Source organism: Colius striatus, chromosome 5 (assembly GCF_028858725.1).
Source record: "Colius striatus isolate bColStr4 chromosome 5, bColStr4.1.hap1, whole genome shotgun sequence".
Lineage (NCBI taxonomy): Eukaryota > Metazoa > Chordata > Aves > Coliiformes > Coliidae > Colius > Colius striatus.
This window is the reverse complement of record NC_084763.1, coordinates 11,625,046-11,651,669: the sequence shown is the minus strand read 5'-3', so window position 1 is coordinate 11,651,669 and position 26,624 is coordinate 11,625,046. Positions and strand designations below refer to the sequence as shown.

The following is a 26,624-nucleotide window of genomic DNA, read 5'->3' as shown; positions in this document are numbered from 1 at the left end:
ATAAACCAGACCCCTCCCTTCAGCCCTCCATCTCCCTTCCAGCACAGCTTCAGACAGCCTCAGTGCCTCTGCTAGCAGGATGCACTGTGCGTTGTAACGTGCCAAAAGCACTCTTGCCTTTACACCAGCCGGGGGTTTGTGCCACATGCAAGCCTGAAATATGTAAAGTGCCATTCAAATACACCAGCCATCATTTTACACAAATGAGGGCATGCCAATGTGAGAAAGGCTCAGCCCTCAAACTCAATCCCTTTGAGGTCCAGGGTCATAAGCCGGAGTCCCACAAATCCAAAGTTGCTCATTGACTAGGACATCTCATCTGAGTAAACCTTTGCATCATCTGGTCCCTCTTTTATTCATTGCCTCATAAAAGCAAAGGGATGTGGGGCTGGGGGAAAGTGAGCAGGACCAGCTGATTGAAAGATTTTTTTTTTCTTGTCAGCAACTGTTATGAGAAGGTTCACTGTGCTGTGTCCATGCAGTTAAAATAAGGAGACTCTGAAAGCAATGCATCAAATCCCAGCAACAGAGCCACACAAGAGTTTCCTTCGTACTTTTCATACTGGGGAAAACAGCACAACTCAAATGACTTATGCAGATGCCTTTCTTGCTGGATATTATCATTAAATTTACTGTGCTGATGAGAGGAAAGGATATTCAATTAGTAGAAAATAATATTTCTAAAATATTTTCATTTTCTGCTTTCTTCCAGTTTTAAATTTCATTTTTCCTTCAGAGAGATTTGTGGTTTGCAGTCTCAAATATTTATGATTTCAGGCAAGGAAGCATAGGAAAGGTGGAGAAATATCAAGCCTGTACATTTACAGTCACTTTTGAGCTTATATACATCTAAATTCTTTCCCCCTTTTTAATCACTGCCGATCTTTCTAGTGATGTTTTTGTTTCAGTAATAGCTAACATTTACGGTCCATAATTATTTTTAATGCCTAATTTGTCCCATGAGCATTCCCTCAAAACCCTTCCACCTTTCAGGAAGCTTTACATAGGTTCTGACACCTACGCGTCGTCTCTGCTCACAGCAAGTTCCTGCCACGGGAACTGCGCATCGCCCCATGGCAAAAGAGTGGAGATGGAGTTGGAGAGTCCATACAATATGAACACGTGTCTGCACTGCAAAACAGAAGCCTACAGTAACCCTGGGACTGGTTCAGTCCCTTTTGCTAAATATGAGGGCAATGTCATTAATAGAGTGGCTGCTTCTTCCCGTCAGCACATTTCCTTTGCTGATTTTAGCTCCAGAACATGGGAAACTGTAGAACAGTGACTATTTGTTAGAGAGGTGGAGGCCATGGACTGGCACGAAAGTACTTATAGGACAAATATCTCATTGAAATCTATGGTCTTCCTGCATACATGATAGATGGTCACTGGAGACCTGTCAACATCTGGCCTCATGTTTATTCAGATCACTGAGCAAACAAGACATCTCTACACCATGTGAATAAATCCTAATTGTATGCAAAAGAAAATACAAAAGCTACCCCGTATTGTATTTGCTCAAGAGATTAGACTTAATTCAAATGATCTTTCTTCCTTTCCACTTAATACTGTGCTGTCTGAAGAAATAATTACACATACTTAATAGTACAATATACTAAAGTATGCCTTAAGGTATATTTACTGAAAAGCAATTCTGGCTTCTTGATTAAATACAGGTTTTAGAGCACCCTCTTCAAGGAACAGACCCTCTCCAAATGCTAAGCTTCAAACAAAGCATGGAAACCTAAAGCAGACCTTGACAGACAGAGGCAAAAATCATTTGAGTAGACTTGAGCAACAGCTGCCTGTGCACAACTGTATAATGCTTCCAGCTGTGTGCACACACCAAGGAGCAGAATGGATGGGAACAGCTCCCAGCCCTGCTGTAAGGAGAGAGGCAGAAAGGAAAGGTGGCACTGGGTTTTTACTGAACCTCTACTTCACAAGCTTTGCTGTTAGTAGCAAGAGTAACAGGCTAAGCTGTGTGGCCAGTGCATTCTGGGAGAAGGCTTCCTTTATCTTCTGCTGGAAGGCAACTGACTGCTAATAATGCTTTGGCCAACAACTTAAAACCAGGATTTTGAAAAGCAGGACTATGTCAGATAGGAGACTGAACTAGAAAATGACTTCACAGAATCTCTAATCGTCATCACCCCATAGAACCACCATCTGAACGGAAAAGTACAAAGATGTTTTTAAAAGCTAGTGTTAATGCACTTCTACACTCTCCACACTGGTTTTCAAAGAAATAATCTCATGATAGATTGCTGTAGTGAGTACTGTTCTTAATATAGAAAAGTCTCTGTTTCTAAGTTGTGAAGCATTGAGATGTTTACAATAGCATGACGTTGTCTTAGGACTCTGATTTTTTGTTATTGCATTAAAATAATTTACATCCTATTCCACTCATACTGGCCGATAACTTTTATACATATATTAAACACAATAGCAAGATTGCCTTGTTTTCTGAAATGTGACATTTTCCTTAACTTCAAACTGTTCAGGAATTAAAGTGATGGTTTGCCTTTCTGAAAACACCAACATCTGATAAGAAAACCAAAACTCCCACTTTCCCCACTCTTCTTGTATGTTCTAAAACAAAACCCAAAAATCTTAAAAACTAAACTGAAAACTAAAAACTAAACCTACTTTTAGGAATAGACAGGCAGTAGTTTAGTGTTAAACAAGTTTCAGAATATCTAGGGCTTGGGTTGTGCATTGATTTGGTAGATGTAGATATCCCTGGAATATCTAGAGAATGAACTCAATTTCAATCTCTCTGAAAACAGCAGGTTTTATTTAGCCAGACAGGATGAAGTACTACTCTTCTCTAGATGACCTCTGCTTTCAAAGTAAAAGGGCTTATTCCTTCGTCCAAGAGCATCAAAGCAGTATCACAACATAAGGCAGGACACGTCACAATACAAATCTTCCTTTGTTTCATACTGATATTGATTTTGATTTTTGTATGGTGGAAAAAGAGAAAAATGAGACTTTAACAAATATCAAACCGTTTCCATGATAAAAATAGTATTCCTGTTGAAACCCAGAAATTGACACATTTTGTTGTATTCTGCTCTTGCCCTTGTTCAGCATTAATTTCCTCATTTAGTTGTCATTTTAATGCAACTTCCACCATCGAGCTCATCAGAAATGATTTTGTAACTAGCAAAATAGTATTATCTTGGTAGTAATTGTGGTAGTCTCATAAAAAGTTAGAAAATAAACCCTTAATGGGAGAAATATACTGAATACACAAATCAAGGTATAGAAGTCATAAAGCTGATCTTCCCATCCTCACATCCTCTGTCCCAGCCCCCCAAAAAGGGACCTGAGGTGACAGATGCCACAGAAGAAACAGCTTAGAAGGAAAAAAATAATTAAAACAAAATAGAACCCACAGATGTCAGAAAAACAAACCTAGGAAGACAACACAATAAGGAAAACCAAGTGCTATATAGGATATTAAAGGGAAAAATGATCCACAGGAGAATGGCAACTGTTACTATGAGCTTCCTACAGCTACCTCTGCCTTTGGATATTTTTAAAAAATTTATTAACCTGACAGTAGGAAACTTTATACAGATTGCCCCCTGACAGGGTGCCAGCTTGGTATAAGCACTTGCTATCTCTTTGTTTAGCATAGGGAAATCAAGAGAGGTGTTAAGAGGTGCCATGTGCACATTTGAGCAATCTCACTTGGCCTCCATCTGCCTCACCCGCACATTTCTATGGACAACTTGCTTAATCGTGTGAAGTCCTATAGAAGCATCCAATCCTCTTTCCTTCTCTTTTCTACGTTTGCTTCCTTTTTAATGTGCAAGTGTCTGATCTATTATTAATCTCAAAACACAAACCGGCAAGGATCTCAATCAAAGAAAGTAACAGTTCTTTCACAAATTACCTGTTTACTGTCTAGTAGCCAGAAAGTCCCTTTTGAAACAGCCAGCCATTTATGTTGCTTTTAAACAAGTTTGTTGTTATTTTTATAACTTCAAAGGCAGGGAGAAGAAAGATTAACTAATTAAAAATGAACTGGATTTCATCCTTTTTTTTTCCCTCCCGTCTCTAATGTTAGTTAGTCTCTGTGTAAATACAGAAAATCAGACTTCAAGCCTCATTTAAGAAACACATAATACACTTCACTAAAAAAAAAATATTAGCAAAGAAGTAATTAGAAATTCATGAGAACAAAAAGAATTGTCTTTTAAAAAACCCCACAATTAACTTTCTCCCTGCTCAGAATAGCTTTTGTTGTTTGTTGGCTTTTTTAAGTAGGCTGTCTTTGTACAATTCAAGAGCAGCAGTAACAGACACTTATTTCCATGTAAGCTAGGGAATTTATAAGTGGAGTTGCAATATTTACCCTTTATCAGCCCAATATTACTTTCATTGAATGTTACAGGAGTAGGACTCCAGCTTCCTCAGAGTTGGAATATACATGCTGGCATCAGTGCCACCAGTGCCTGAGCTTCCTGCAGTACCTAGGCACAGCAGGATCAGTGAGCTAAGGATGGATTTTCTGTCTTATCACTGAACAGGCTTTGTGTTTAAATAGTCATAACATCTTTTTAGGCTTTAATGGGCATTTACTCCCTATTCGTAAGTGCATTCCCCACTGACTTCAGGAAGAACTCTGGCAAAGAATCAGACAATAACATTATTCACAGTAGTTACTCATGTCCCTAAGTGTTTGTAAACAGTTGTTTAAAAATGCTCATGTCAAACATATCCCTCAGAAATAACAATCAATCAATCACATAGCCAGATCTTCAGGTTCTTTGAATTGTTAATTCATCAAGATGCCACTGCATTTTCAAAAATGGGTTTACAAGCCTGTATTATGATCTGGTTCTGTAAACATGCCACCCGTTCACATTCCTCATTTACACAGGCTCTGTAATGACACAGTGCTCCTAATCCACAGGTTACTCGCTTTAATAAAAGCACCACACACTGAAGCACCAGCAGGATCTGTCCTGTGGCCCTTACAGATTGCATGGATAACTGACAGTGTCTCCGAACAAAGCATCCACAAAGTGGAAATTACTGAATAAAATTATGTGAAGGGACAAGAATATTTGTATGCAGATTAAAAATGTCTCAAAGGTTTGCTGCTTGTAGAAGGTAGCTCTGATTTTAATACTGAGACCGTTTGGGCCATGAACTTCCCTATCAGAATAGAAATATCTACTAGAACTTGAAAATGCAGCAAGAGTAACAAACACATGCTGATTGCTTTCACTGAAATTATCAAACCTTATCAAAGTGTTCCTGACAGGCAGAGATCTTTTAGGCCTTTAAAATGGGAGAGTATAACCAAAATGCTGAGAATCATCCTTAAATACACTGATGAAAGGGAAGCTCTTAGTCTGAAGGTCTTTTTTTCCCCCCACAGGCTAGATACACTGTTAATGATGATAATGGGAGCTTCCTCACAGCAACCTGGCAATGACCTCTGCTCTGACCTGCAGAGACCACTGTCTCAAGAGGTAAAAGACAATTTAGTCCTTGATCCTTTGTAACAGAAATGACTCCAGTGCCATAAATTCTAATTAAGGCAACTTCTGTTTTAAAAAAAAAAGTAAATAAAAATTAGATAATGTATGTTACTTTAAAGAGAAATACATGGGATTTACTATCAAAATACAATCAGCTAGGAAAAAAACCTTCTACCCTGTTCCACTGCAGCATATATGTTTATGTCTCTATAGAAAGATGCACACAGTTCTGAAACATCTGTAAGAACAAGGGAAAGGAAAACAAAACCCCAAAGCCAACACAGAGGTCTGGAAATAAACCCTTGTTTATGGAAATGCGTGCAGATTCATTTAACTCACATATCACCACTCTGTATTTCCAGCATACACAGCACTATGAAAAACAAAAATACCCCCTTGGTAGTGAACCAAATAAAGCCACAGTCTTCAGACCCAGCACAGGAAACCTAAGACTTAATTTCACTGGAACAAAGCCTTGCCAGCAAAAATAGTTAGTTGTTTGGGGTTTTTTTTCTGTCCTGAAATTAAATAGGAAACATTTGTACTCCACAAATGAAGCACAAATGGCTTGGTCTTACGCTCACTACGTATGTAGAGCTTTATTTCAATAAGTTAGATGCATAGAACTACAAGCTCAAGGATCAACTTTTTGTTATACGGTAAAATTACCTTAATGTGCAAGTGCATTCCTGGCTTTCATTTTACCGTTGTCTAATTATGCCACAAATTGTCTCCAATTAAGGATGAATTAAGGACTGGATCTCACTCCAGGAAAGCCAGCCTCAGGCTACAGGGACTTTTTAGGCTTGGATTAGGCTCCTTTTTTTCCTGGGAATTTTACTGTACAGAGAATTTTATGCATGACATATCCTTGGTGTCAATACCAACTTCCAAATCTCAACAGCTGTAACATTACACAGCTAAACATGAAGAGAGTTTTCTTTTTACCTAAGATTTTTAGATACTTCAGAACTTATTCTAAATTTGTTCAAAGACATCGTATAAGATGGCAGCCAGGACTGATTAACTTAGGATCAAATCCCAATGTGTTTATTCAAGTGAAGCTATCTAGCATCAGCAAAACCTTTCTCTAGTAAGAGCTGTTGCATTTGCCCTGGGTTTCTATTTTGAAGCATATTGCAGAGTAAGACAAGTTGATCTGAAAATGACACAATCAGGAATGTCAGCCAGACTCAGTTTCTCTGTTTCTTAACTACATCACATCACTAAGATTGGAGATACTGCCTCACAAGTATTTTAGAGTCACTAATACGCCAGAAAATATTTTGCAATGCAACTTTGCCTCATACTGCTCTGCAAAACTGGGATTTCTGTAACTGCAGAAACAGTTAGCTGTGGGGTAGCTGTGCTAACTCCACACTTCAAAACTGTACTTCTGAGCTGGTATGTTTCAGAATAGAGTCTGTTACCAACATTTTGTACTTCAGAAAGTATTTTTTCACCATGTTTTTTACTCCTTTCTCGTTTCACATTGTTTCAGTATCAAAAGTCTTTTGCCTGCAGGTACACAGATTCCAGAAAGTCTTCTGGTATAAACAGTTAAGCAGAGGGCTACAGACACAAACCAGTAGATGACAGAACAGTCTTTTCTCTCACAAAAAAAAACAAACTCAAAAATAAAAAACAACCCCCCAAAAAAACCCAACCCAAAAAAAACCCCCAACAACAAGAAAGCAAGCAGGCAAACAAGCAGCAAGCATAACCCCTCTAATCACAGATGCTCCTGTCATCACTCACAGGGAACTACACCGCAGTGACCAAGTGCATCTTCTCAGACACCTCTGCACCAGTTTCAGGTGGGAGCTATTTCAGATCATCAGAAACTTAACCCAGCTCATACTGGTATTTCTCAAACCCAAGGAGCTGTAGCATTCCCCTGCTTTGTCACCACTAGCTAAGCACTCATAAGAGAAACAGAAGTTTTAATTTTATCTTCCTAAGTCAAAAATAAGTACAATTAATTGCACTCCTGCCCTTTTCTCACCTGCAGCAGGAACTGCTGTTGAAGAAGTGTCATTTTTATGATTAATTGTGCTATCCGCTACCACAACAAAAAAATAAATATCCATTGTTTCTATGGTATACAATGAAATACCAAAACCAGGAAGTCTGAGAAAAAGGAGGTGGATTTTAGGAAAAGGTACAGGTGAGCAACGCAGGTCCTTGCAGAAACAAACCCATCCATCAAATGAAGCTAAGCAGAATGTCCAGTGAGCAAGAAGAAAGCTCTTCACATCTAATCATTCTACTCTGTTCATCTATATGAAAACAAGTCTCAAGAAATATTGCCAACATCAAGACATTCAAATGCTGGTCATTCATTCCAACTAAATCAGTGCATGTTTTTTCACAAATTTCTCAAAAAACCCACAAAAGCAGCAGCGTAGAAAAACTTTGTTTTCTATGGACCTGTCTCCTCCCCTTGACTTTTTACAATGCTCCTCCCTCTCCCACTTAAACAGATTTTGGGCAAATTTTCCCACAGCATAGATTAAACATTATACTGGAAAAAGAAAACTATTATCTTTGATCACATCAAAGAAAGTTGGAGGAGAAAATTGTCAATCTCTGTACATCATATGTCAGCAAGTCCACAAAAAAATTCAGAGACTGCAAAGAAAGGCCCGAACTATGCATTCCTAACATGCTGTTCACAACATTAAACAAACAGTTATAGAATATAGATATTTATGTATCAAAGCTTTAAACAAAAATACACTTAATTCTTTAAAATGTTTACTTCAAATCTGTCTTAAGGGATGCATCTGTAACATAAAGGCTAACCATCTTTATTTCAAATCTGTTCGGTTTGAGCCTTGAATGTATTAAGATAGCCTCACTGTCCTTTCTTTTATGTTCTCAAAGTTGCTAAAATTAATTGACAGGGGCTGCTGCTAAAAGGTCTGTTGTATCTGTCGTAATTGTAACAGAAACACCATCAATGGTACATAAGTTCATACTGAGGCAGTTGAACTATTTCACCTACTTTTGTTTACTTGGGAATATCTTTCTAACAGTGTAAGAATTAGGCTAGCAAATATCTTACACCCACCAATGGAAACAGCACAACATATTAATTTGTAGCTTTTTTGTTAGTCTTTTTAGGGACATAAATTACATTTGCAGTTCAGAAGGAGACAAGATATTGTTGCACATTATTTCTATACCCCACACGGCAACTCTAATGAAAGTGTCTGTGTATATTTCACTATCACTGTAGAGCATCCAAATGACAATGGCTCAAAAAAATATCCTGCCTTTTATTACAAGACTTGTCTGATCTAAAAACAAACAACCAAACAGACATTTTGTGTCTTCAAATTAAAACTCTGGTTTTGGTTTGAATCTGCCTGGCAATATTTAATAGATGCATCCTAAAATTTGATCAAATAACATACATAAACACAGCTGAAGATATTTATATAACTCTAGACAACCAATAGCCCTCTGAATTTTAGATGTTACAGTTCTTTCCTGAATGAAATGGACTAAAACAATTATTATATGCTTTTTGAACATTGAAGCTGCTAATGGAAATTATGCTTTCCATGGAAACAAAGATTACTAAAGGGGGTGCTTAAAAATGGATGTGATAGTCAGTCATGGTCATTACTGTAATCCAGAAATTAAATTTTAGGATTTTTAAATTATTATTATTTTCCTATAGCTCCGGTGAAGTTTAGTAAAACATTTTGTGCTGTATCTTTTAGTAAGGGGTAAAGAGCATTTTAAAAGAAAACTGGATGTATTCTTTTGTTTAAAGAAATCTTGCAGCTCTTACAATAGCTTGAATACTGAAATCTGAACACTGCTAGAGATTTCCTTACGGATTATGAAATCAAAACTTGAATCTTAGAAAATGGGCTCTCACCCTCCCTCCCTTAAATCTGCATTCCCTTCAAACAAAATTTTTTCCCTTCAACTTCCACCTATAGGATCATGTAAAATAAGGAAATGCTCTGTTTCTATTAAGGTTTGTCCCAAGTCACAGTGGAAATAATTAAAAGGAACTCCTTCAGGAGAGCAGTCTCTCTAAACCCAAAATGTCACTATGTGCCATATAGTGCTGCTCCAGCTCAGACATCTATCAACATCTATCACTCAAGCACGCGCCTCAACAACTCTGCTCCCTTTTCTGATTAGAGATCAGAGTTGCTTGAGTTGGCTTACAGGGTGTCATCCGTTTGAATGACAGATGTCTGTGTTGGAGTGCCACTCTCGCTGCTTTTGTTTAGATTGTGAAAGGTTACACTAAACTGGCACAATTTTGATTATTTACAAATAAATAAAAATGCAAAAGGCAAATTCTCTTTGCACAGGCTTTAGAAGTATTTAATTTCTAATTCAAATTCCAAAAACATTAGCTCCATGTGCAGTACCCTTGGTAGCCTTTGTTTACTCAGTACAGAGGGTTTTCTATGGGAATGTTTCAGCATTCTTCAGCCAGCTTTATCTTTATCATATTAAATGGTAACTTTTCAGTTTAATCTAGTCTTAGAAGAAACTGGTAGCGTGAGACACATCAGTATCTAATGCAATAAATGTTAACAAACTACTCCAGGAAAATGATTCCTCCTCCTATTATTTTTTTTAACATTACAGACCATGGATCAAAAGAAACCATAAAATGTATGCAACGTGCATAAAATAACTTCAGTGTTGACAAAAGTTTTTTCAGGACTGACGATGTCATTCTGGTAACCAGTTGCAATGGGAGCAGAGGGCTGTACGCCTGCATGCTCCAAGCTACTTCTTCACACTTACAAGTAAACTGAGCAAACAGAGAAAAAAAAGAGGGGGAAAAAAAAAAATAAGAAAAAAAAATAAAAGAAGAGGAAAAAAAAAGGAACGAGGGGAGATTGCTCTTCCGGACAACATGGTAGCAGTGAAATGAAATACCTAGACAGACTTACCGAAGAGCTTGCTGGGAGTGTCCTCGCTGTCATTTGATTCCACAGGCGCAAGCAGGGGCTCATTCAGCTCGTTGTCTGAAGTAGCTGCCTTGTCCTCACCTCTCAACTCTGCATTCATTTCACTCCGCAGTGACAGCAAGGGCTTACTGACTTGTCCAGCTATCATTGGATCCTAGGATGGGGGGTGAAAAAAAAAAGAGTGAGGGGAAAAAAAAAAAAGTGGAGGCTTTGGTGTGCGTGTACTCTCTCTTCCACTCCCTCTCTCTCTCACACACACATACACTCTCTCTCTCTCTCTCTCTCTCTCTTATCTCTGGCTGCTCCTGCTGTTATTGCTGGCTGCAGTCAAGTGAAGAGCTATTACAGATCCAATGAGTTTTCCATTACTCCCCACCCTATTAAAGCTCAACTAGCATGTGAGAGATTCAGGTTGCTTTGGAGAAAAACTTCTATGAAAGCAACATAACCAACATAGCTTTAATTGTGGGATGTGCTTTTTTGTGTGTGTATGTTTTTACACCTCACCCTGTCCTTAACGTAGTAAGAAAAGAAATTCCTGTATGCTCCAGCGCCACGGAAGAGGAGCGCCCTGTGAGCACTCCACAGTGATTTAAAGAGGCATCCTCAGCTGTACCACATTAACAAAATCAAACACACAGTTTCTACCACTCCAGCATTTCTATGAAAATACAGAGCAGCAAGTAGCCATTTCATTATTACAGACATTCAGAGACACAGATTTCTTCTAACTCTTCCTGTCTTTGGGATACTATGCTCCAAAAGTCCAGAAACACACACAAACACACATTTTTCTTTTGAAAATAAAAAAACACAGAAACCATTTTTAGGAAAAAAAAAAGATAAAATTAGGGAAGATACTTACACATGGAGTTTGCAATGATTCTTGTGTTTGGGATATTATATCCCCCATGAACCATTACACATATATATGCACATTAAAATTTTTTCTTGATGTTTTGGATCTGTTTTATCTTCTGCTCATTGAGGACATTTGGGGGTCAGGTATTATTTCCAAGCACACTCTAATATTCCGTTTGCAAACTAATATCATGACAGCATGGAAACCAGAATAACAACAACAACAAAAAAGCCCTAAATAAAAGGAGAGGAACAAGTGACCTTGTTGCGCTCTCTGGCAGCTATTTATTGCAAAGTTCATGCCTAAATGATTCTTATGCAGAGAACAGGTGACCAGCGAGCAAGTAGGTTGGTTAGCATGTTCCCTCTGTCCCATCCTCACATTGGTCGATGTTTGCCTATGGGTTTTTTAATGTATTCATGTCTGAAAAGTGAATTTGATATGACACATGATAATCTATGAAAATGTTAATCAATACAAATAGTTTAAGCTGTCATCAAATGCACTTCTTTAGTCAATACTCATATCGCTGAAAACAATGTCACTGTCACCAGGGCTTAATTTGCACAGCACTTAAATATTGGACTCTGTGCATCAATGCACTCCTCTTCAAATACTGTAGGTAAACACATTTTCTCCCTATTTAAGGCTGAAGCACTCAGCACGCATTTAGCTGAGCCGAATCCTCCCTTTTGAATACCTTGATAGGTCCACTGGAGGGCAAAATTAATACTTAATTGAATCTCACAGTCATCAAAATAATCAATACTTTTTTATTATTTATTCTTTACAGTCTGTTGACTGTTTCAAACCTCTGAGGGAATGGTGGAAAGGATTCATGGCTTTGAAACACTGTCATTTAACAAGGTAATTTTCAGTGGGGCATTAGGGGTTGTGAAACATATAATAAAACAAAAATGGTGGCTTATAATAGGAAGAAAGAAAAGAATTATATTTCTGCCATCTAACAAAACAGGATAAATAAAAAAGCAAGTGCGAGAGGGAGAGGGAGAAAGGAGGGGGGAGAGGGAGAGAAAGACTGGCTTTTGAAGGGTTTTATCATATCAAGAGCAGAGCTGAGCTTTCATAATGCTGACATTTCTCATCCTGACAATCCTAAACAAGTGGAAAGGATGAGATCGCAGATATCATCTTTCATCACATTCCCCAGCTTAAGAACCAACATGACAGCTTCTCTCCCCTTTACACTGTTAATTACTAAATAAAATACTGCTCTCTGTCAGCATTAGATTATTGCAGATAGCAACCACAAACATTACTCCATTGTTTTGGTTTGCCTTTTTTATTTTTTTTTAAAAAAAACCAGTGATACCTACCTTGAACTCTTCAGAAAATAAATTAGGCTTGTGTCTACATATTGTAAATATATGAAACATAATCAATTTAATCAATGTGGTCAATCCATGTTATTGTCAGGCTAAATTGCTGGTGATTTATTAACATTTCATTTACTGTATTTATTAGCCAGCCACAATCTGAACATTTCTTAGACGTTTCTGGAGAGGAAACAGAAGTTCACAGATTTCTTTTGCAGACACTGTAAAGAAACCCCTCGGACTTGTTTTGCCTCATTCATGTTGCATTGTGGCCAGTCATTTACCGAGGAATAAAATTGTATTTGTTTGCTTTTGTATACTAAATAATGTATTTTAGCAGATTTTGCAGCTAAAGGTCACTGTGAACACAAATGATGTTGTTTCAAAGTTTGGGCTGCTGTCTTCAGTTTCAGGTCTTCAAAACTAACATCAAGAGTGGTTCCATAACAAATGCTGATCAGGACAAAATTTGACCATTTGCATTAAAGTATTTTGGGGAGGGAACTAATCCTGTCCACAAGGCTACACTGCTAATCTGAGGACTAACAGTGGAGGATGCTGAATCAGTAGGATTCTAGATTAAAGTCTCAGCTGCCAAATTCTGAAGTTGAATACATGAAAAATGGGAGTAAGAATAATGTAGGAAATGTGACAGCACTGGGAGAAACCTCAACCCTTAGATGTCAGTGAATTCCCAGAAACTTCAACGAGGCCAGGGTTTTACCTGTTACGTACATCAATAATTCGGCCTCATCTGGAGTACTTTGTTCATTTCTTGTTAGCCCTTCTGAGAAAGATACATCAGAAAGAGATGTGCAGTAAGAATGAGAAAGAGACTGAAAGGATTGGAATTGTTTACAGAAAAAAGTGAATAAGAATGAGCATGATCAAAGTATACAAAATAATAAATGGCAGGGAGAAACATAGATCAGGAACTACTCACCCTACCTCATCTGAGGAGAAAAGAGGCCTCCACTGAAATGAGAAAATCATAAATCTAATAATAAAATATACTTTTCCAAAGAGTATGCAGTGAAATCCTGTGGAACTCATTGCTGCAAGATTTCACTGAGACCTGCACCACAGCACACATCAGCACAGTCGCTCACATGGCCAGGCAGACTCCTAACAGTGAATTTAAACCAGCTTTGCAAGAACAGAGACAGGGACTGTAAAAACTGAAATAACAAACTGCTGCCCCCTCCCTCAGACAGTACCAGAACCTGTAGTTAACCCCCAGGGTAGCTCTCTCTGTCAGCTGGTGAATGAATGACAACTTTCTCTATAAGCAGACAGATTAGGCACTGTCTAAAATTCTAGTCTACATGAAGACTAAATAAATCACTTAAATGATGGGTTGAGGGAAGGTTTGTTTCCTTCAAAAAGACACTTTTGAAAAATAGGCTTTTTTTAACTCCAGGTTGTGTCCAGGCCTTCATTTACTTTCCATACTTAAGAAGGTTTCTGTTCTGCAGTGGATTATGCATGATTGAAAACTTTTCTTTTTAGAAATATCATAATAAATTCTAATTCCAATGTGCAGCAAGTGGCCAAAGTCTGCAAAAGGCATTGGGGACTGGAAGGGTTATTCCTATATTTCTCAATGGTCTTCCTAAAAATAAAACCAAACCTGGAGTAGATTTTATGCCTTAGCAGCCTTCTCTCGTCATCCTATGCCCACCTACAAAGCTCAGCCCAGAGAGAATCCCACAGCACTAGAGAGGGTGCATCGAAACAAGATAGTGTAATCAAGATCTTCTCTCCTCCTTACCCTGCAAGTCTGTGGACTTGACACTCACCATTTGCATTTTGGAAGATGTTAAAGGTTAGGTTACACTGCAATGTAACACAGGATCTCCCATTGACCATTAAATGACCACGCTAAAGTTTCAGCTTCTCATATACAGCATTGAAAAGTGTAAGAACGCATAAAAATGAGCAAGATAAAGTTTGTAAAAAGGGTTTATATGCTTTAAAAAAGAGCTAAGAGTATATAGAAGTGATATAACGCTTCAGAATTTCAGATGGCATAACCATAAGAGTAAAGTTCTAGTTATGTGAGAACTAAGGAATTACAATCCCCTTATTCAAAAAACCCCTGTATATACCACACGTGCAGTGACAAATTTTACATGCATCTCTTGCAGATACTCATATACTTGTCATCTATTTCTTGTCCAACTAGCACTAGTATTTCCAGACTTGCCTGTTTTCTATGAGATTTTGTTGACAGTTTAGTGCAGCAAGTGGTCCTCCCTGCTGTGTGTCTCCCTTAAGGGTGGCTTATAGCTCCTGTAATTCAGCTGCAATACCTGTTACACCTTTGTTCAGCTCTACCACTCCTTGACAACTTAAACAAGCTGTTTGAAATAAATCTAACAGTAAAAAATCAGGTGGATTTGCAAATGCAAATTACAGTTCTAGTTACATACCCTCCTTCAAAAGCCAAAACCTTTAACATCTTATCTGCAGCACCACACGAAGTACAGGAGAACACTTAGCACTGTGTAAAAAGCACTTTGAGGGTAAAGGTACAGTTTCTAAGCAGAACTATTTAGTAACCAAAGACAGCTTTTAAAGGCAACTATACGGTTTTTGTGTGAAACCTGCCCTAGGCAGAAATCTAAATGTGAGAGAACAAACTACTTTTATCCTTAATGTAGGACTTGGGTGATGACAGGGCTTCATGCACTGGTTTAGCCACTGGTCTAAATTTTGTACTTAATACAGCATAAACACTGTTGTTCTGAATTGAATTACTCTAATTAGGAGGAAAAAAAGAGATCCTTTGTTTTGTCTTTTATTTTGTCTTTCATTTGAAATTCCTTTGCCCAGACTTTGTTTCTCTGGCTTAGAAGTGCTTGAAATTAATTTTCTGATTTTTTTTTGTTTAAATGCAAAATAAATCCTGCCTCCCCCCAGGATTCTGACCCTGCACAGACCTCTGTTTAGGACATATGCAGTGTATGTGTTTGAGCCAATACTCCATCTATACTACCAAAGAAGATAAAATTTTTACCATCCATTCATTATTCTAATGTCTATCCAAAAAAAAGAACTCAAATTGTAGCTTTGTAAAATTTTGCAATGAAGACAGAACACCATCACAACCTTGGATAAAGCTATTGTAAGACATAACTTAGCTTTTAGTTTTCAAGTGAGGAATACATTAGAATGACATTACTGGGGGGGGGGGGGGAAGTATTGTATTTATTTTGTGTCCAGTACCAGTGAAATTTAGCATTATATCCATTTTAGGAACTAGTCCTTCTTCCTTCATTTTGTGGCTTCTACAGGTATTCAGGTTTTTTTCCCAGTCAATAATGATTTCTCACAGTCAACCTTCTTTGCTTCTTTTTTCTTTAAACATTGTTTTATCTGCTGTTACTAATATGTTGATATTTGCATCCTAATCGTTACATAGTCTGGTTTATGCAAACTACTTTGATTTAAGCTTTTATCCCCCACTAATCTTCAACCATTACTACCTACTGGCTGTCACCTGTCTGGAAAAAAAGTTAGAGAAAAACCTTATTATTTTCTCCATCTGTACCACCAACCTTAGATGGATGTTTCTTTAAGCAAAACAAACCAGCGTGCTGATATATGATCATTGATCTCCCTTCATAACTTTGATCTTGTACTTCTATTTACTGCAGTACATATTTACTTATGTATATTACTTATATTTAACTTACTAAAATCTTCAGTATTGCCTCTCTTTCCTGTTACAGCAAAAAGCTGATATATCTGAAGCTCTTCTCACTCAATTTAAATATTATTACCCAAAATAGTCTACACTTTTCTTCAGCTGGAATGGTATTCATTTGCCTCATGAAAACCCCTGTAGCTGAAAAGACAGTTCTCCATTTTCTCAACATTAGTGTGACTTTGGACATTGTGTTTTTACAGTGATATTCATCTTCACAGCTTGTGTCTAGGTTGCAGTTAAAAAGGAGTATTTTCTAGTTTAAAACTAACATAGCTAACAGTGCCTAATTATACTCAAGTTTTTAATAGTACTGATCTTTAATTAACATTGTAATTTGGAAAGTTAGAGACACTATCACTCGCCATGGTACTTTCTTTCAAACATTCTTCTCAGGTTAGACAGTAATGTTAGGGTGGTTTCCATTTATTTACGTAATTTTAAGTCCTTCGGAAATTGAGTCCCACGGTCTTCTTGTTTGGCCTGGAAAAGAGAAGACTGAGGGGGGAACTCATTAACACTTACAAGTACTTAAAGGGTGGATGTCAGTAGACTGGGGCAACACTTTTTTCTGTAGTGTCCAGCAACAGGACAAGGGGTAATGGACATAAGCTGGAACATAAAAAGTTCCACTGAAACACAAATTAAAGTTTCTTTGGTGTTAAGGTGAGGGAGCCTTGGCACAGACTGCCCAGGGAGGGTGTGGAGTCTCCTTCTCTGGAGGTTTCCAAACTCACTGGATATGTTCCTGTGCGACGTGATCAAGGAAAACCTGCTTTAGCAGAGGCTTGGAGTGGATGATCTCTAGAGGTCACTTCCAAACCCCACTATTCTGCGATTCTGTGATATGGTTAGTATTACAGCTTTTGACTGAAAAAGAGGGTTTCAGAACTCATGGAGGCTTTTATTGTAGCTTTAGAAATCTTAAACTTGAATTAAACTTTTTTTTTAGACTAAGTTTTATGTGGCAAAGTCTCTCTAATTGCTGTCTTGAGATTAAGATCCTACAACGTGTTTTGAAATCATACAAAAATCTACCTCACTAAATGTATTTTTCCCTCCTGTTGAACTTTTTTCCCCTACTGAAAATGTTTCACATATTTCTTACTCCTACTGAGAGCAAGCTGAAAGGTTCACAAGAGAAGTCCTAGCCAATTTTCTAGTCATGTTGTTCTGCAACATGCTGACTGGAGGCTGCAGGATGAGAATATGCACACTGCAGCTGCACAGTATTAAAAGGCTAGGTCAATACTTATTTGAAAATCAACTCGGGTTTTGTGCTCTAAAAGTACCCCAGAAGACATGCTGCATTCATGCTTCAGACAGGATAGAAAGGCAAAGGATGTTGATTTCACCATAGAAAGAAGTGAGGAACAACTAAACCATTGTAGGCGATTGCTGCATCTCTGGTCCAGAGAAGCCGTCTCTGGATTCATACATGTGAGTCTTCCTTTCCTAGCCAGTTCCAGATTGTGTTTTTCCTGACTTATATGACTCAAATCACTAATGCCAGAGTATATAGAGCATAAAAGCTAAAACTACTTTTACTACTCTAAACATTGCATTCAACTCTTGGAGTTAACCTCAATGCTCCCGATCCAAATATTAACCTGATTTAAGAATCACTCTGCTCTTCTTATTGCAAACCCTTTCATCTTTAGAGCTCTCTGTCATGTACAGGGTGAAGCTATATACAGTTTTCCTCTATTAACTAGGATAACAAGAGTTGTAATTTTGGCCCATTTGCAATGGTTTGCCATTTAAATGACATTCTAACTGAAATGGAACTTGTTCACCTGTGAACAAGTAGCAGAAGTTTGGATACATACAGAAGTCAAGAGCCAGAGAAGCTGATAGTCTAGGAAGCTACCATGCATCTCAAAACACATGACAGGTAATGGTGCACAGCCATCAGGGAAAAAGAAAAGGTCCTGAAAGTGGCAAGAGAACGTTCAAAGCCACCTTCTAGTTAAAGATTCTTATAGCCATAAAAAAAAAGCTAATCCCATTTTTTAGAAACCAGGTCAGGTCCTACAGATCATGACAGGACAAAAGAGGAACAGGCAAGAACACTTTTGACTGGAGCCAACATGGTGGAAAAATTCTTCAAGAGTCTTTCCCATTAATTTCATAAAATAATTTAGGTTGGAAAAGACCTTTAAGATACTCAAACCAACATATTTCCTACTCTTCTGACATCTGGTCTCCCAAAATGAGATGACCAAAAGAAAATTATTTAGGAGGTTGACTAAATCTGAAATAAGAAGATGGTCCCTATCAGGACTAAGACTTTGACACATTTTCTTCATAGCAGCAGTGGATGACTCCCATTGCTCTGTCAATTTTATTCTGCAGGGAGCCATGTCAAACATAAGAAATCATCCAGAAAATTATAAGCCTGTAAGAATAACTAGGATTTTCTAAGACTTGTAATACAGTGGGGCAAATTCATCAGAACACTTGAAAAACTTTCCATTATGAAGAGGAAGATATTGTCTTCCATTAAAAAAGAATAAAAATGAAACATTCCCATAAAGGTATTAAAATTCTTAGGGGGAAAAAGATACCATTTTTCCCTAATGTTATAAACAAATAGGGTAGCTGTCTAAATGATATTTGCTATCAAAACAAAAACTCCTTCACCCTGAAAATGATTTCACAGAGTTGTTTCAGTCTCCACACTGACAAAGGAAACATGGTCCTAATTAACAAATTATTGTATTATTTTCCTGAGTGCTCTTTCACAAGCCTACCAGTTCCATAACTTTCCTTTTTTTTTTTTTTTTAAGCTGCTCAATTCCTATTTTGAAGGGGCACAGGCTTCTCTTTCCAAACAATCTTCATACATACATTAAAAGTTCCTTCTAGAACTTCCAGCATCCTCTTATCAAAGTAATCCTTCTGCTCAACATGAAGAAGACTAGCAGGTCATAAATGGCCTTTGGAACTTCAAAATCATAGAATGGTAGGGGTTGGAAGGGACCTTTAGACAACATCTAGTCCAACCACTATGTCAAAGCAGGTCCACCTAGGTCAGGTCACACAGGAACACGTCCAGGCGAGTTTTGAAAATCTCCAGAGAAGGAGACTTCACACTCTCCCTGGGCAGCCAGTTCCAGTGCTGTCACCCTCACAGTAAAATAGTTTTCCCTTATGTTTAAATGTATTTTTTTGTATTACATTTTCTTTCCATTACCCCTTGTCCTGTTACTGGATGGCATCATATACAGTTTCTCTATATTTTTATTTATCAGTGTTTTTCTGCTGTGTATACACTGGAAAATACTCTGTAGAAAGAAATGTCAAAGCTAGCATTCAGTTCAAATTGCTTTTTTTTTTTTTTTTAGAAAATAGCACATCTAGAACCCCACCAAAACCAAACTTTACAATATTGTTTCAGTATTGATCATGTAGGAGAGAAACTTGTCTAGGCAAAATACAAGAGAATCAAAGCAATTGAAAGGTTCTCTTCTTGTCATAGTTAAACAAAAACTTGATTTTATGTAACGTGTTAGGATTTGTAAGTTGTAAACCAAAGAAACCATTAACTTGAATTTTTGAAAAGCAGAGCATGAGTTAAACAGTAACTTAGCTCAGCAGTTAATTCAATCACTTGCATTTGATCTAGGAAAATACAAATCAAGGTCTGTCTGTAACCAGACTTGAACTTAACCAAATGGGGAAAGTCACTTTCTGTTTCTGAATGGGTGATCTCCGGCTCTCATCAGAAATTCCAAAGACACACAAAGTAACACCTTCAAAAGAAAATTAGTTGAAATGAGGACTTATCAGTTTTAGTGCAACAAAACAATCTTTTCTAGTGAAAATTTTTCTTCAGATTGTTGAAGTGGTTCTAATTCCAGTTTCATCCAACTCTTGGTTTGAATGAAATTTTTTAAAGCAGTTGTGATCTGTAACACAACACCATTTGGAAACCAGGTGTGTATATATATACTTTTGTGAACCTTTGAAAATGCTTTATAAATAGGGGTATAACAAACCAGACAAGTCAGGATTTCACTAGAATATCACAATTGCTTGGACAATATTTATTTCAATATCAGGTTGGTTTTTGTCAGCTTGAAGCAAGTGAGAAGGTCTGCCTTGAATTCTTTTTCCTAAACAAGATTGAAGGCTTCCAAAGTCTGCATACAAACTTAGGATAGCTCAGCCTTGATTTTGTGTATTAGGTGATTAACAAAGTGGTCAGCTCTTATGGGTGCTCTTCATGGTACTTGCCTTAATATAGCATGCTTCAATTCTCATGGAAAGTAAAGGAAATTACCTCTTTCATGTCATTTCTACTTTTACTATACATTCTAGGGGTGAACTCTCAGATTTCCCTGTATCTACTCTATACATAGAACAAAATAGCAATAATGTCCATTTATTGAAGAAACAGAAAGATTCATCTAAACTGTCTCACAGACAAAATGTTCTTTTGCCAGATACAAATGCATTGCCATAAAATGTGCAGGTCCCAGGTTAAGAGTAAGTATCCCAAACAGTTTTCCTATGGTTCTCCCACGCTGAGCTCATCTGACAGCAAAATCTGCTGTTGTAACTGCTAAACATACTTAATGCCACAAATACTACAGATCAATAACGTTATGCTTTTTATATTATCCAAGCCTTTCCCATTGATAAATGAGTGCAATTGTTTTTTAATCATTACAGAGGATCATCAGGGTTACTTTTCTTCATACCAGGTCTTCATCACCACCTAGGTACCACATCTTCCTTTTCACATTGTAGATCACAACATCCTAATTTCTAATTAAATGTATTCCAAATTCAGCATGCCTTTAACTATTACATAGCGTCACACTTCTAGTTAAATTTTCCTAAGGATTTGATTTTCCTTAAGAACATGATGCCCAAAGGGTGCTTCACCTTTCTGTCAATGGTCTTACTTTTCTGGAAGTTGCAGGTATGCTTACAATCTCCCAATATTTCATTTGTTATGCTTGGGTAGGATATGTCACACAGCACACACAGTAACAGTATTATATGTTGGACATAGGGGAGGAACACTTTAATTCAGAGCAACAGAACAGCACCTTTTCTGTTTAATGCCTTACAATAGGAAAACAGCATAGCACTTTCTGGTCATTTTAGCAGCAATTACAGTAACTGGATTACAAATAAACAATGAACGCAGCATTTCTCAGATCAGCTAGTATTTTCCACCACAGACAATTCTATTCTTTATTAGATACAGCTTGATTTGGGAGTATATTTTGTCTTGGTGGGGTATTTTGTTGTTGATGGGGTTTTTTCAACAAAAAGAGATGCTATACAATGGTCTGCCATTGGTTCCCTATTATTCATTAAGGAAACTCCTTCTAAACAAACAATATTTTAAGGCAGAAAAGTTGATCAGAGAGTAAAACAAAACATCCAACTATAGCAACACTTTGTTGCTTATGTCTGTTATTTGCAAACTAGACAAGATCATTGCACTGCTCAATTAACTGCCACCACTCTCTTCGTCATAGTCAACAAGTGTGGGTGATTCCTTTCCACTTCCAACAATGGAAAAAAATATGTCCAAAGGCCTTGCTATTTATCACATACATATATATGTGCATATACATATGTGTGTGCATGTATTGCATACATAAAAAGGTTTCTAGCAGTCCTCATTCTGTCCCCAGTGATGTCTGCTACAGAGGCAAACACATATTCAATTCTCTTCATGAAAAAATCAGAGATTTGCACAAGTTTCCTGATCTTGTCAATGAAAACAATAACAAAACTTCAATAGTTAACTGCAAATATAGTTATTTCAAAAAAGTGTAGGCCAACATAAACAATTTCATAATATTATTGGTCTTAAATTACTTTTCTAAAAAAAAACATTGAAGAAGGTAAAGAATTATGATTTTTTTCAACATTAGTTTCTTTCAAATGTTTAATATTTACAGACACTGCATAATTTAAAGGTTTTTTTCTGCGATATGTATGATTACAAAATGTCCACAGCACATGCACCAGTGTGGATACTGTTACTAAAATCTGTGGCTGGAAACACTAGCATACCAAAAATAAATATAAAAATAACCATTACCAACTTCAGAGTGGTACGAAATTACAAAAACAAAGCACTGAAATGCAGAATATAGGATTTTTGATCCTAGTCTCAATTCTGTGATTATTTGCCCACTATAAGTTACCTTCATGCATCATTCTGAATGCAAGTTGATTTTGTGTATTTGGCAAGTTAATTTTGTGTATGCAAAGAGTCACTTAGGCTTCCTTCATCCAGCTTGAGTGTAACAGTACAGGTGAGAGTATAATAGCATTCAAACCACTTTTGCCCTCTCTTTTAGTCCTCTTCTAATGAAAAATCTTTTTTCCTTTGTGGGAGAGGAAGTTTGCCAGCAGGTGGTTAGAACAGAAGGATTGGCACCTTGAAGGCTCAGTTTTGCCACTGAACCTCTATGCATTGTTGGGCAACTCACCTCATCTCTATAGTATATATAACCAGTTTTCAACTTAAACAGTACAGAAGAGGTTGACCCCTACCTCACTACAACGCTCTTTCAGGGAGTTGTAGGGAGTGATCATGTCTCCTCTCAGCCTCCTCTTCTCTAGGGTAAACATCCCCAGCTCCCTCAGCCGCTTCTCATAAGACTTGTTCTCCAGACCCTTCACCAGCTTTCTTGCCCATCTCTGGAGATGCTCCAGCTCCTCAATGTCCTTCTTGTAGTGAGGAGTCCAGAACTGAACACATTGTTTGAGGTGTGGCCTCACTAGTGCTGAGAACAGGGGGACAATCACCTCCTCAAGACTGCTCATCACCCTATTTTTGATACAAGCCAGAGTGCCATTGGCCTTCTTGGCCACCTGGGCACAGTGCTGGCCCACATTCAGATGGCTGTTGATTAACATCCTTAGGTCCCTTTCTGCCAGATATGTATTGAGCAAATAAGCTATGCATACTTAACCAATGGAATCCTTACAACAACAAAAATATCTTCCCATTTCTTAACCTGGTGACACTTCTGATCCATTTCACTGCTCTTAAAAACGAAATGGAGTAGAATGGATCAAGCAGCATAAAAAGAACAGAGCTGCTGCAGATCTTGGTTTTACCTGGGAAACTCAACATTGAGGAAACTTCAAAGGGTCTTCTAGGAGCAAAAGATGCTTTTTCATTGCTGTCTTGCTACTCACTAGTACATCATGTGCCCTCCATCTCTCAGTCTGAAGATCTCAAGAAGAATTAGAAAAGCAGCTCTTCATTACAGAGAAGGAAGACAGGAAAGTACAGCCCTGTAAAACAGAAGTAGCTCAGAGCTCATCTGTGCTACTATCAAGTCTTATCCTTGTTCATTTTCTTCCACTGCTGTTTCCTCAGTAATACTACTTCTCCAAGCAGTTATTAACTTGACATTCAAAACAACTCATCTTAAAATCTGAGTAGATGTTTCTTAGTCCTTAACCTACTCAGATTTCCTTCCAGCACGTTTATTCCTCTTTTAAGTGGTTACAGCAGTTTCTCCTTCCTGAAGTTTCACACTTTTCCGGTGAGTTGATCCTGGCCATAGCCAAGCACTCACACAGTTGTTCACTTGCTCTTCTCTCACATGGGATAAGGATAAAACAGAAGGAAGGAGAGAAGACTTGTAGATCAACATAGAGACCTCTTTATAGGGGAAGCATAAGATGCACATGGAAGCAAAATAAGGGTTGTTGTTTTTTTTTTCACTACTTCCCATTAGGTGACTGATGTCCATCCAATTCCAGGGCAGCAGGGCCTCAATATGTATAACAGCTACATGGAAAGACCAATACCATAACCATAAACATCTGTCTCCTCTTTCTTTCCACTGGCTTTTAATGCTGAACACTACATCACGTGATACAGAATATTGCTTTGGTCAGATGAGGTCAGCTGTCCTGGCTGTGTCCTCTCCTAACTTCTTTCCCATCTCTAGCACAGATACTGTGCAAACACTCCTCCACAATAACCAAAATACTGGTGTGTTACCAGCACAGTCTCCAGTTACAAATCCAAAACACAACACCATACAGGCTGCTATGAAGCAAGCAGCCAGTCCCAGTATAATGACTCAGATCTACTTCAATTTAGGAAACTGAGTAGAGCATCCACAGTTCTGTGACATTCCTTGAGCTCCCTTTTTCACACTGCCAGGCAGGTCTGCTCGACTCACACGCCTGACAGATTCAGCTCACGTGCTTCCTCTGAAGCCAAACATGGGTTTCTTTCTTTAACACTTGACTCCAACCTAACAGAGTAGCCTGAGGAGTGTTGAACAGAGATCTTGAAGTAATGAAAGCATAAGCAAAGAGATTTAGGCAAACACCAAATAAGTAGAACTGGCTACATTCCGGATGAGTAAAACCAGTGACTTAAATCACTCTTTTTTCTGCCTGTTTGCATTTTAGACCAAATTCTAAACCTATGAATGGATTATCCCATAGCATCCATATTTGAACAAATATTTCCTGCCACATACCAGCAGAGATCATCACTGGATCTCCCTCACCTATTTCTCTACGTTTCTTTTTCATTTTCTCTCCGTCTCTGGCTTCATTTTTGATAAATGAGGGTAAGTTTTGCCAAACTGCTATTTTTTGTAAATTCCATTGAGTTCATATAGAAAATAATATTGTTACAAGTTTTGCCAAGTCACTACCTTTTGTAGTTTTGCTGAGTTTTGATTAAATCTGTGGTCTGCTTAAATCTCTTAACTAATTGCCATTGCTTCTTGGTACCACACAGAGAATCTAAAAGTTAACCTCACCCTAGCCAAACAAGTGGGACAGGACAATAAATTGTCTTCTGAATTAAAAAGATTTAAATCAAGTTTCTCATTTACTTTTACTCACATTGACTTCATCCATTTATTTTTTGGGTTATTTAAGTACTTAATGCTATGGTATCTGAATGTTTAATTGCGCTTGTTGATCTGTGTTTCCACACAGGCCAGAGTGTCCTCACGATTCAAGTGGATATTAAAACGTTCTATTTTGCCAGGAAAGCAAGTTGGTGGGCAATTATTTCAATGTGACATCTTATATAAGCTTACCATCAGGCCTTCACTTTAAACATTGCAAGTCAATGAAATTATATTGTAGCCATTGACAACACATACAATTTTGCCTGTTTGATATCCCATTATTGCAATAGCAGCCACAATGGTTTTGGGAAAAGCTCTTTTTCAATAAGAACATACTACCATTTTTGTGCTCACAAGTAGGGCATATTCATATGGGGCACAATAACACTACTTAAGTGACTATCACAAAGTATTTGCTTGTTTCCAAGAGAATATAAAGTAACCCACCTGCATGCCTATACACAGAATTATTAGTAAGATATGACCAATAACTCCTACACAGAATCAAATCACTTGTACAAACAATTATTTGCAGTCAATATTGCAAAAACACAAAATATTCTCAGATTAGATGTTTAGCGTGGTCAAAGGATGAGTTGTGTTGCACCACAGATCTTCACACTACTTCTATCAAGCATTGGAGTGGGCTGCCCAGGGAGGTGGTGGAGTCACCATTCCTAGAGGCATTCAAAGGACACATAGATGAGGTGCTGAGTAATATGGTTTAGTGATGGGCCTAGCAGTGTGAGGTTAGTGGTTGGACTTGATAATCTTAAAGGTCTTTTCCAACTGTAACGATTCTATAAAGTGCACAAAACTCTAGTGGAAAATAACCCAAACCTATAACATCTACATAAACAACACTATTTGGACTCTTCTACCAGCAGTTCTCAAACTTCCCTTTTCCCCTCATCTTTCAGCTTCAAATCCTAACATACAAAACCAAATTTGTTGGACTCAAAACCTACCTCTCCAGGTGAGAAGTCTAGAAACTCACAAGCCTTGAAGTCTGAAAGGAATATACTTTGATATACAGAAAAATAAATGAAAGAAGAAAGAGTAATGCCAGTTTTAAAGGAATATAAGGATTAAGCAGAGAATATCACTTTCATTATATTCTAAGGCCAAGTGTTGTATGGAACAGAAGTTAATAAAATAAGGACAAAATCTAAATCCACAATGATTAAAAAAAGAAAAAGCTGGACTGCTTTTCAGTTTTTTAGGACCATATACTAAATGCAAAGAAAAAGTGAATTCTGTTCCATGTATCAGCTAAAGAAAAGCTACTGAGGGGCTAGGCTATAACCCACTTAGATTAATCAGCAACTCACCAGGGTTTGGGGTGCATTAACATGAATTGCATGCTTAAGTAGCAATTCCCTGGACTTTATCA

The 26,624-nt window shown here is 37.6% G+C and overlaps 1 protein-coding gene across 3 annotated transcripts in view; it reads right to left on the bottom strand.

The window, feature by feature from the left end:
• POU6F2 (POU class 6 homeobox 2) overlaps positions 1-26,624 on the bottom strand; it is a 322,297-nt gene that overhangs the window by 252,262 nt on the left and 43,411 nt on the right. For 2 of the 3 annotated variants that reach the window (XM_061997035.1, XM_061997036.1), the window contains exons 1-2: positions 13,728-13,745; positions 10,436-10,607 (exon numbers count right to left, since the gene is read on the bottom strand). In XM_061997035.1, coding sequence (XP_061853019.1) covers positions 10,436-10,607; positions 13,728-13,745 — 190 coding nt within the window. Of the gene's footprint in view, positions 1-10,435; positions 10,608-13,727; positions 13,746-26,624 lie in introns of those variants that run through there. The other variant, XM_061997033.1, reaches the window with a different exon arrangement.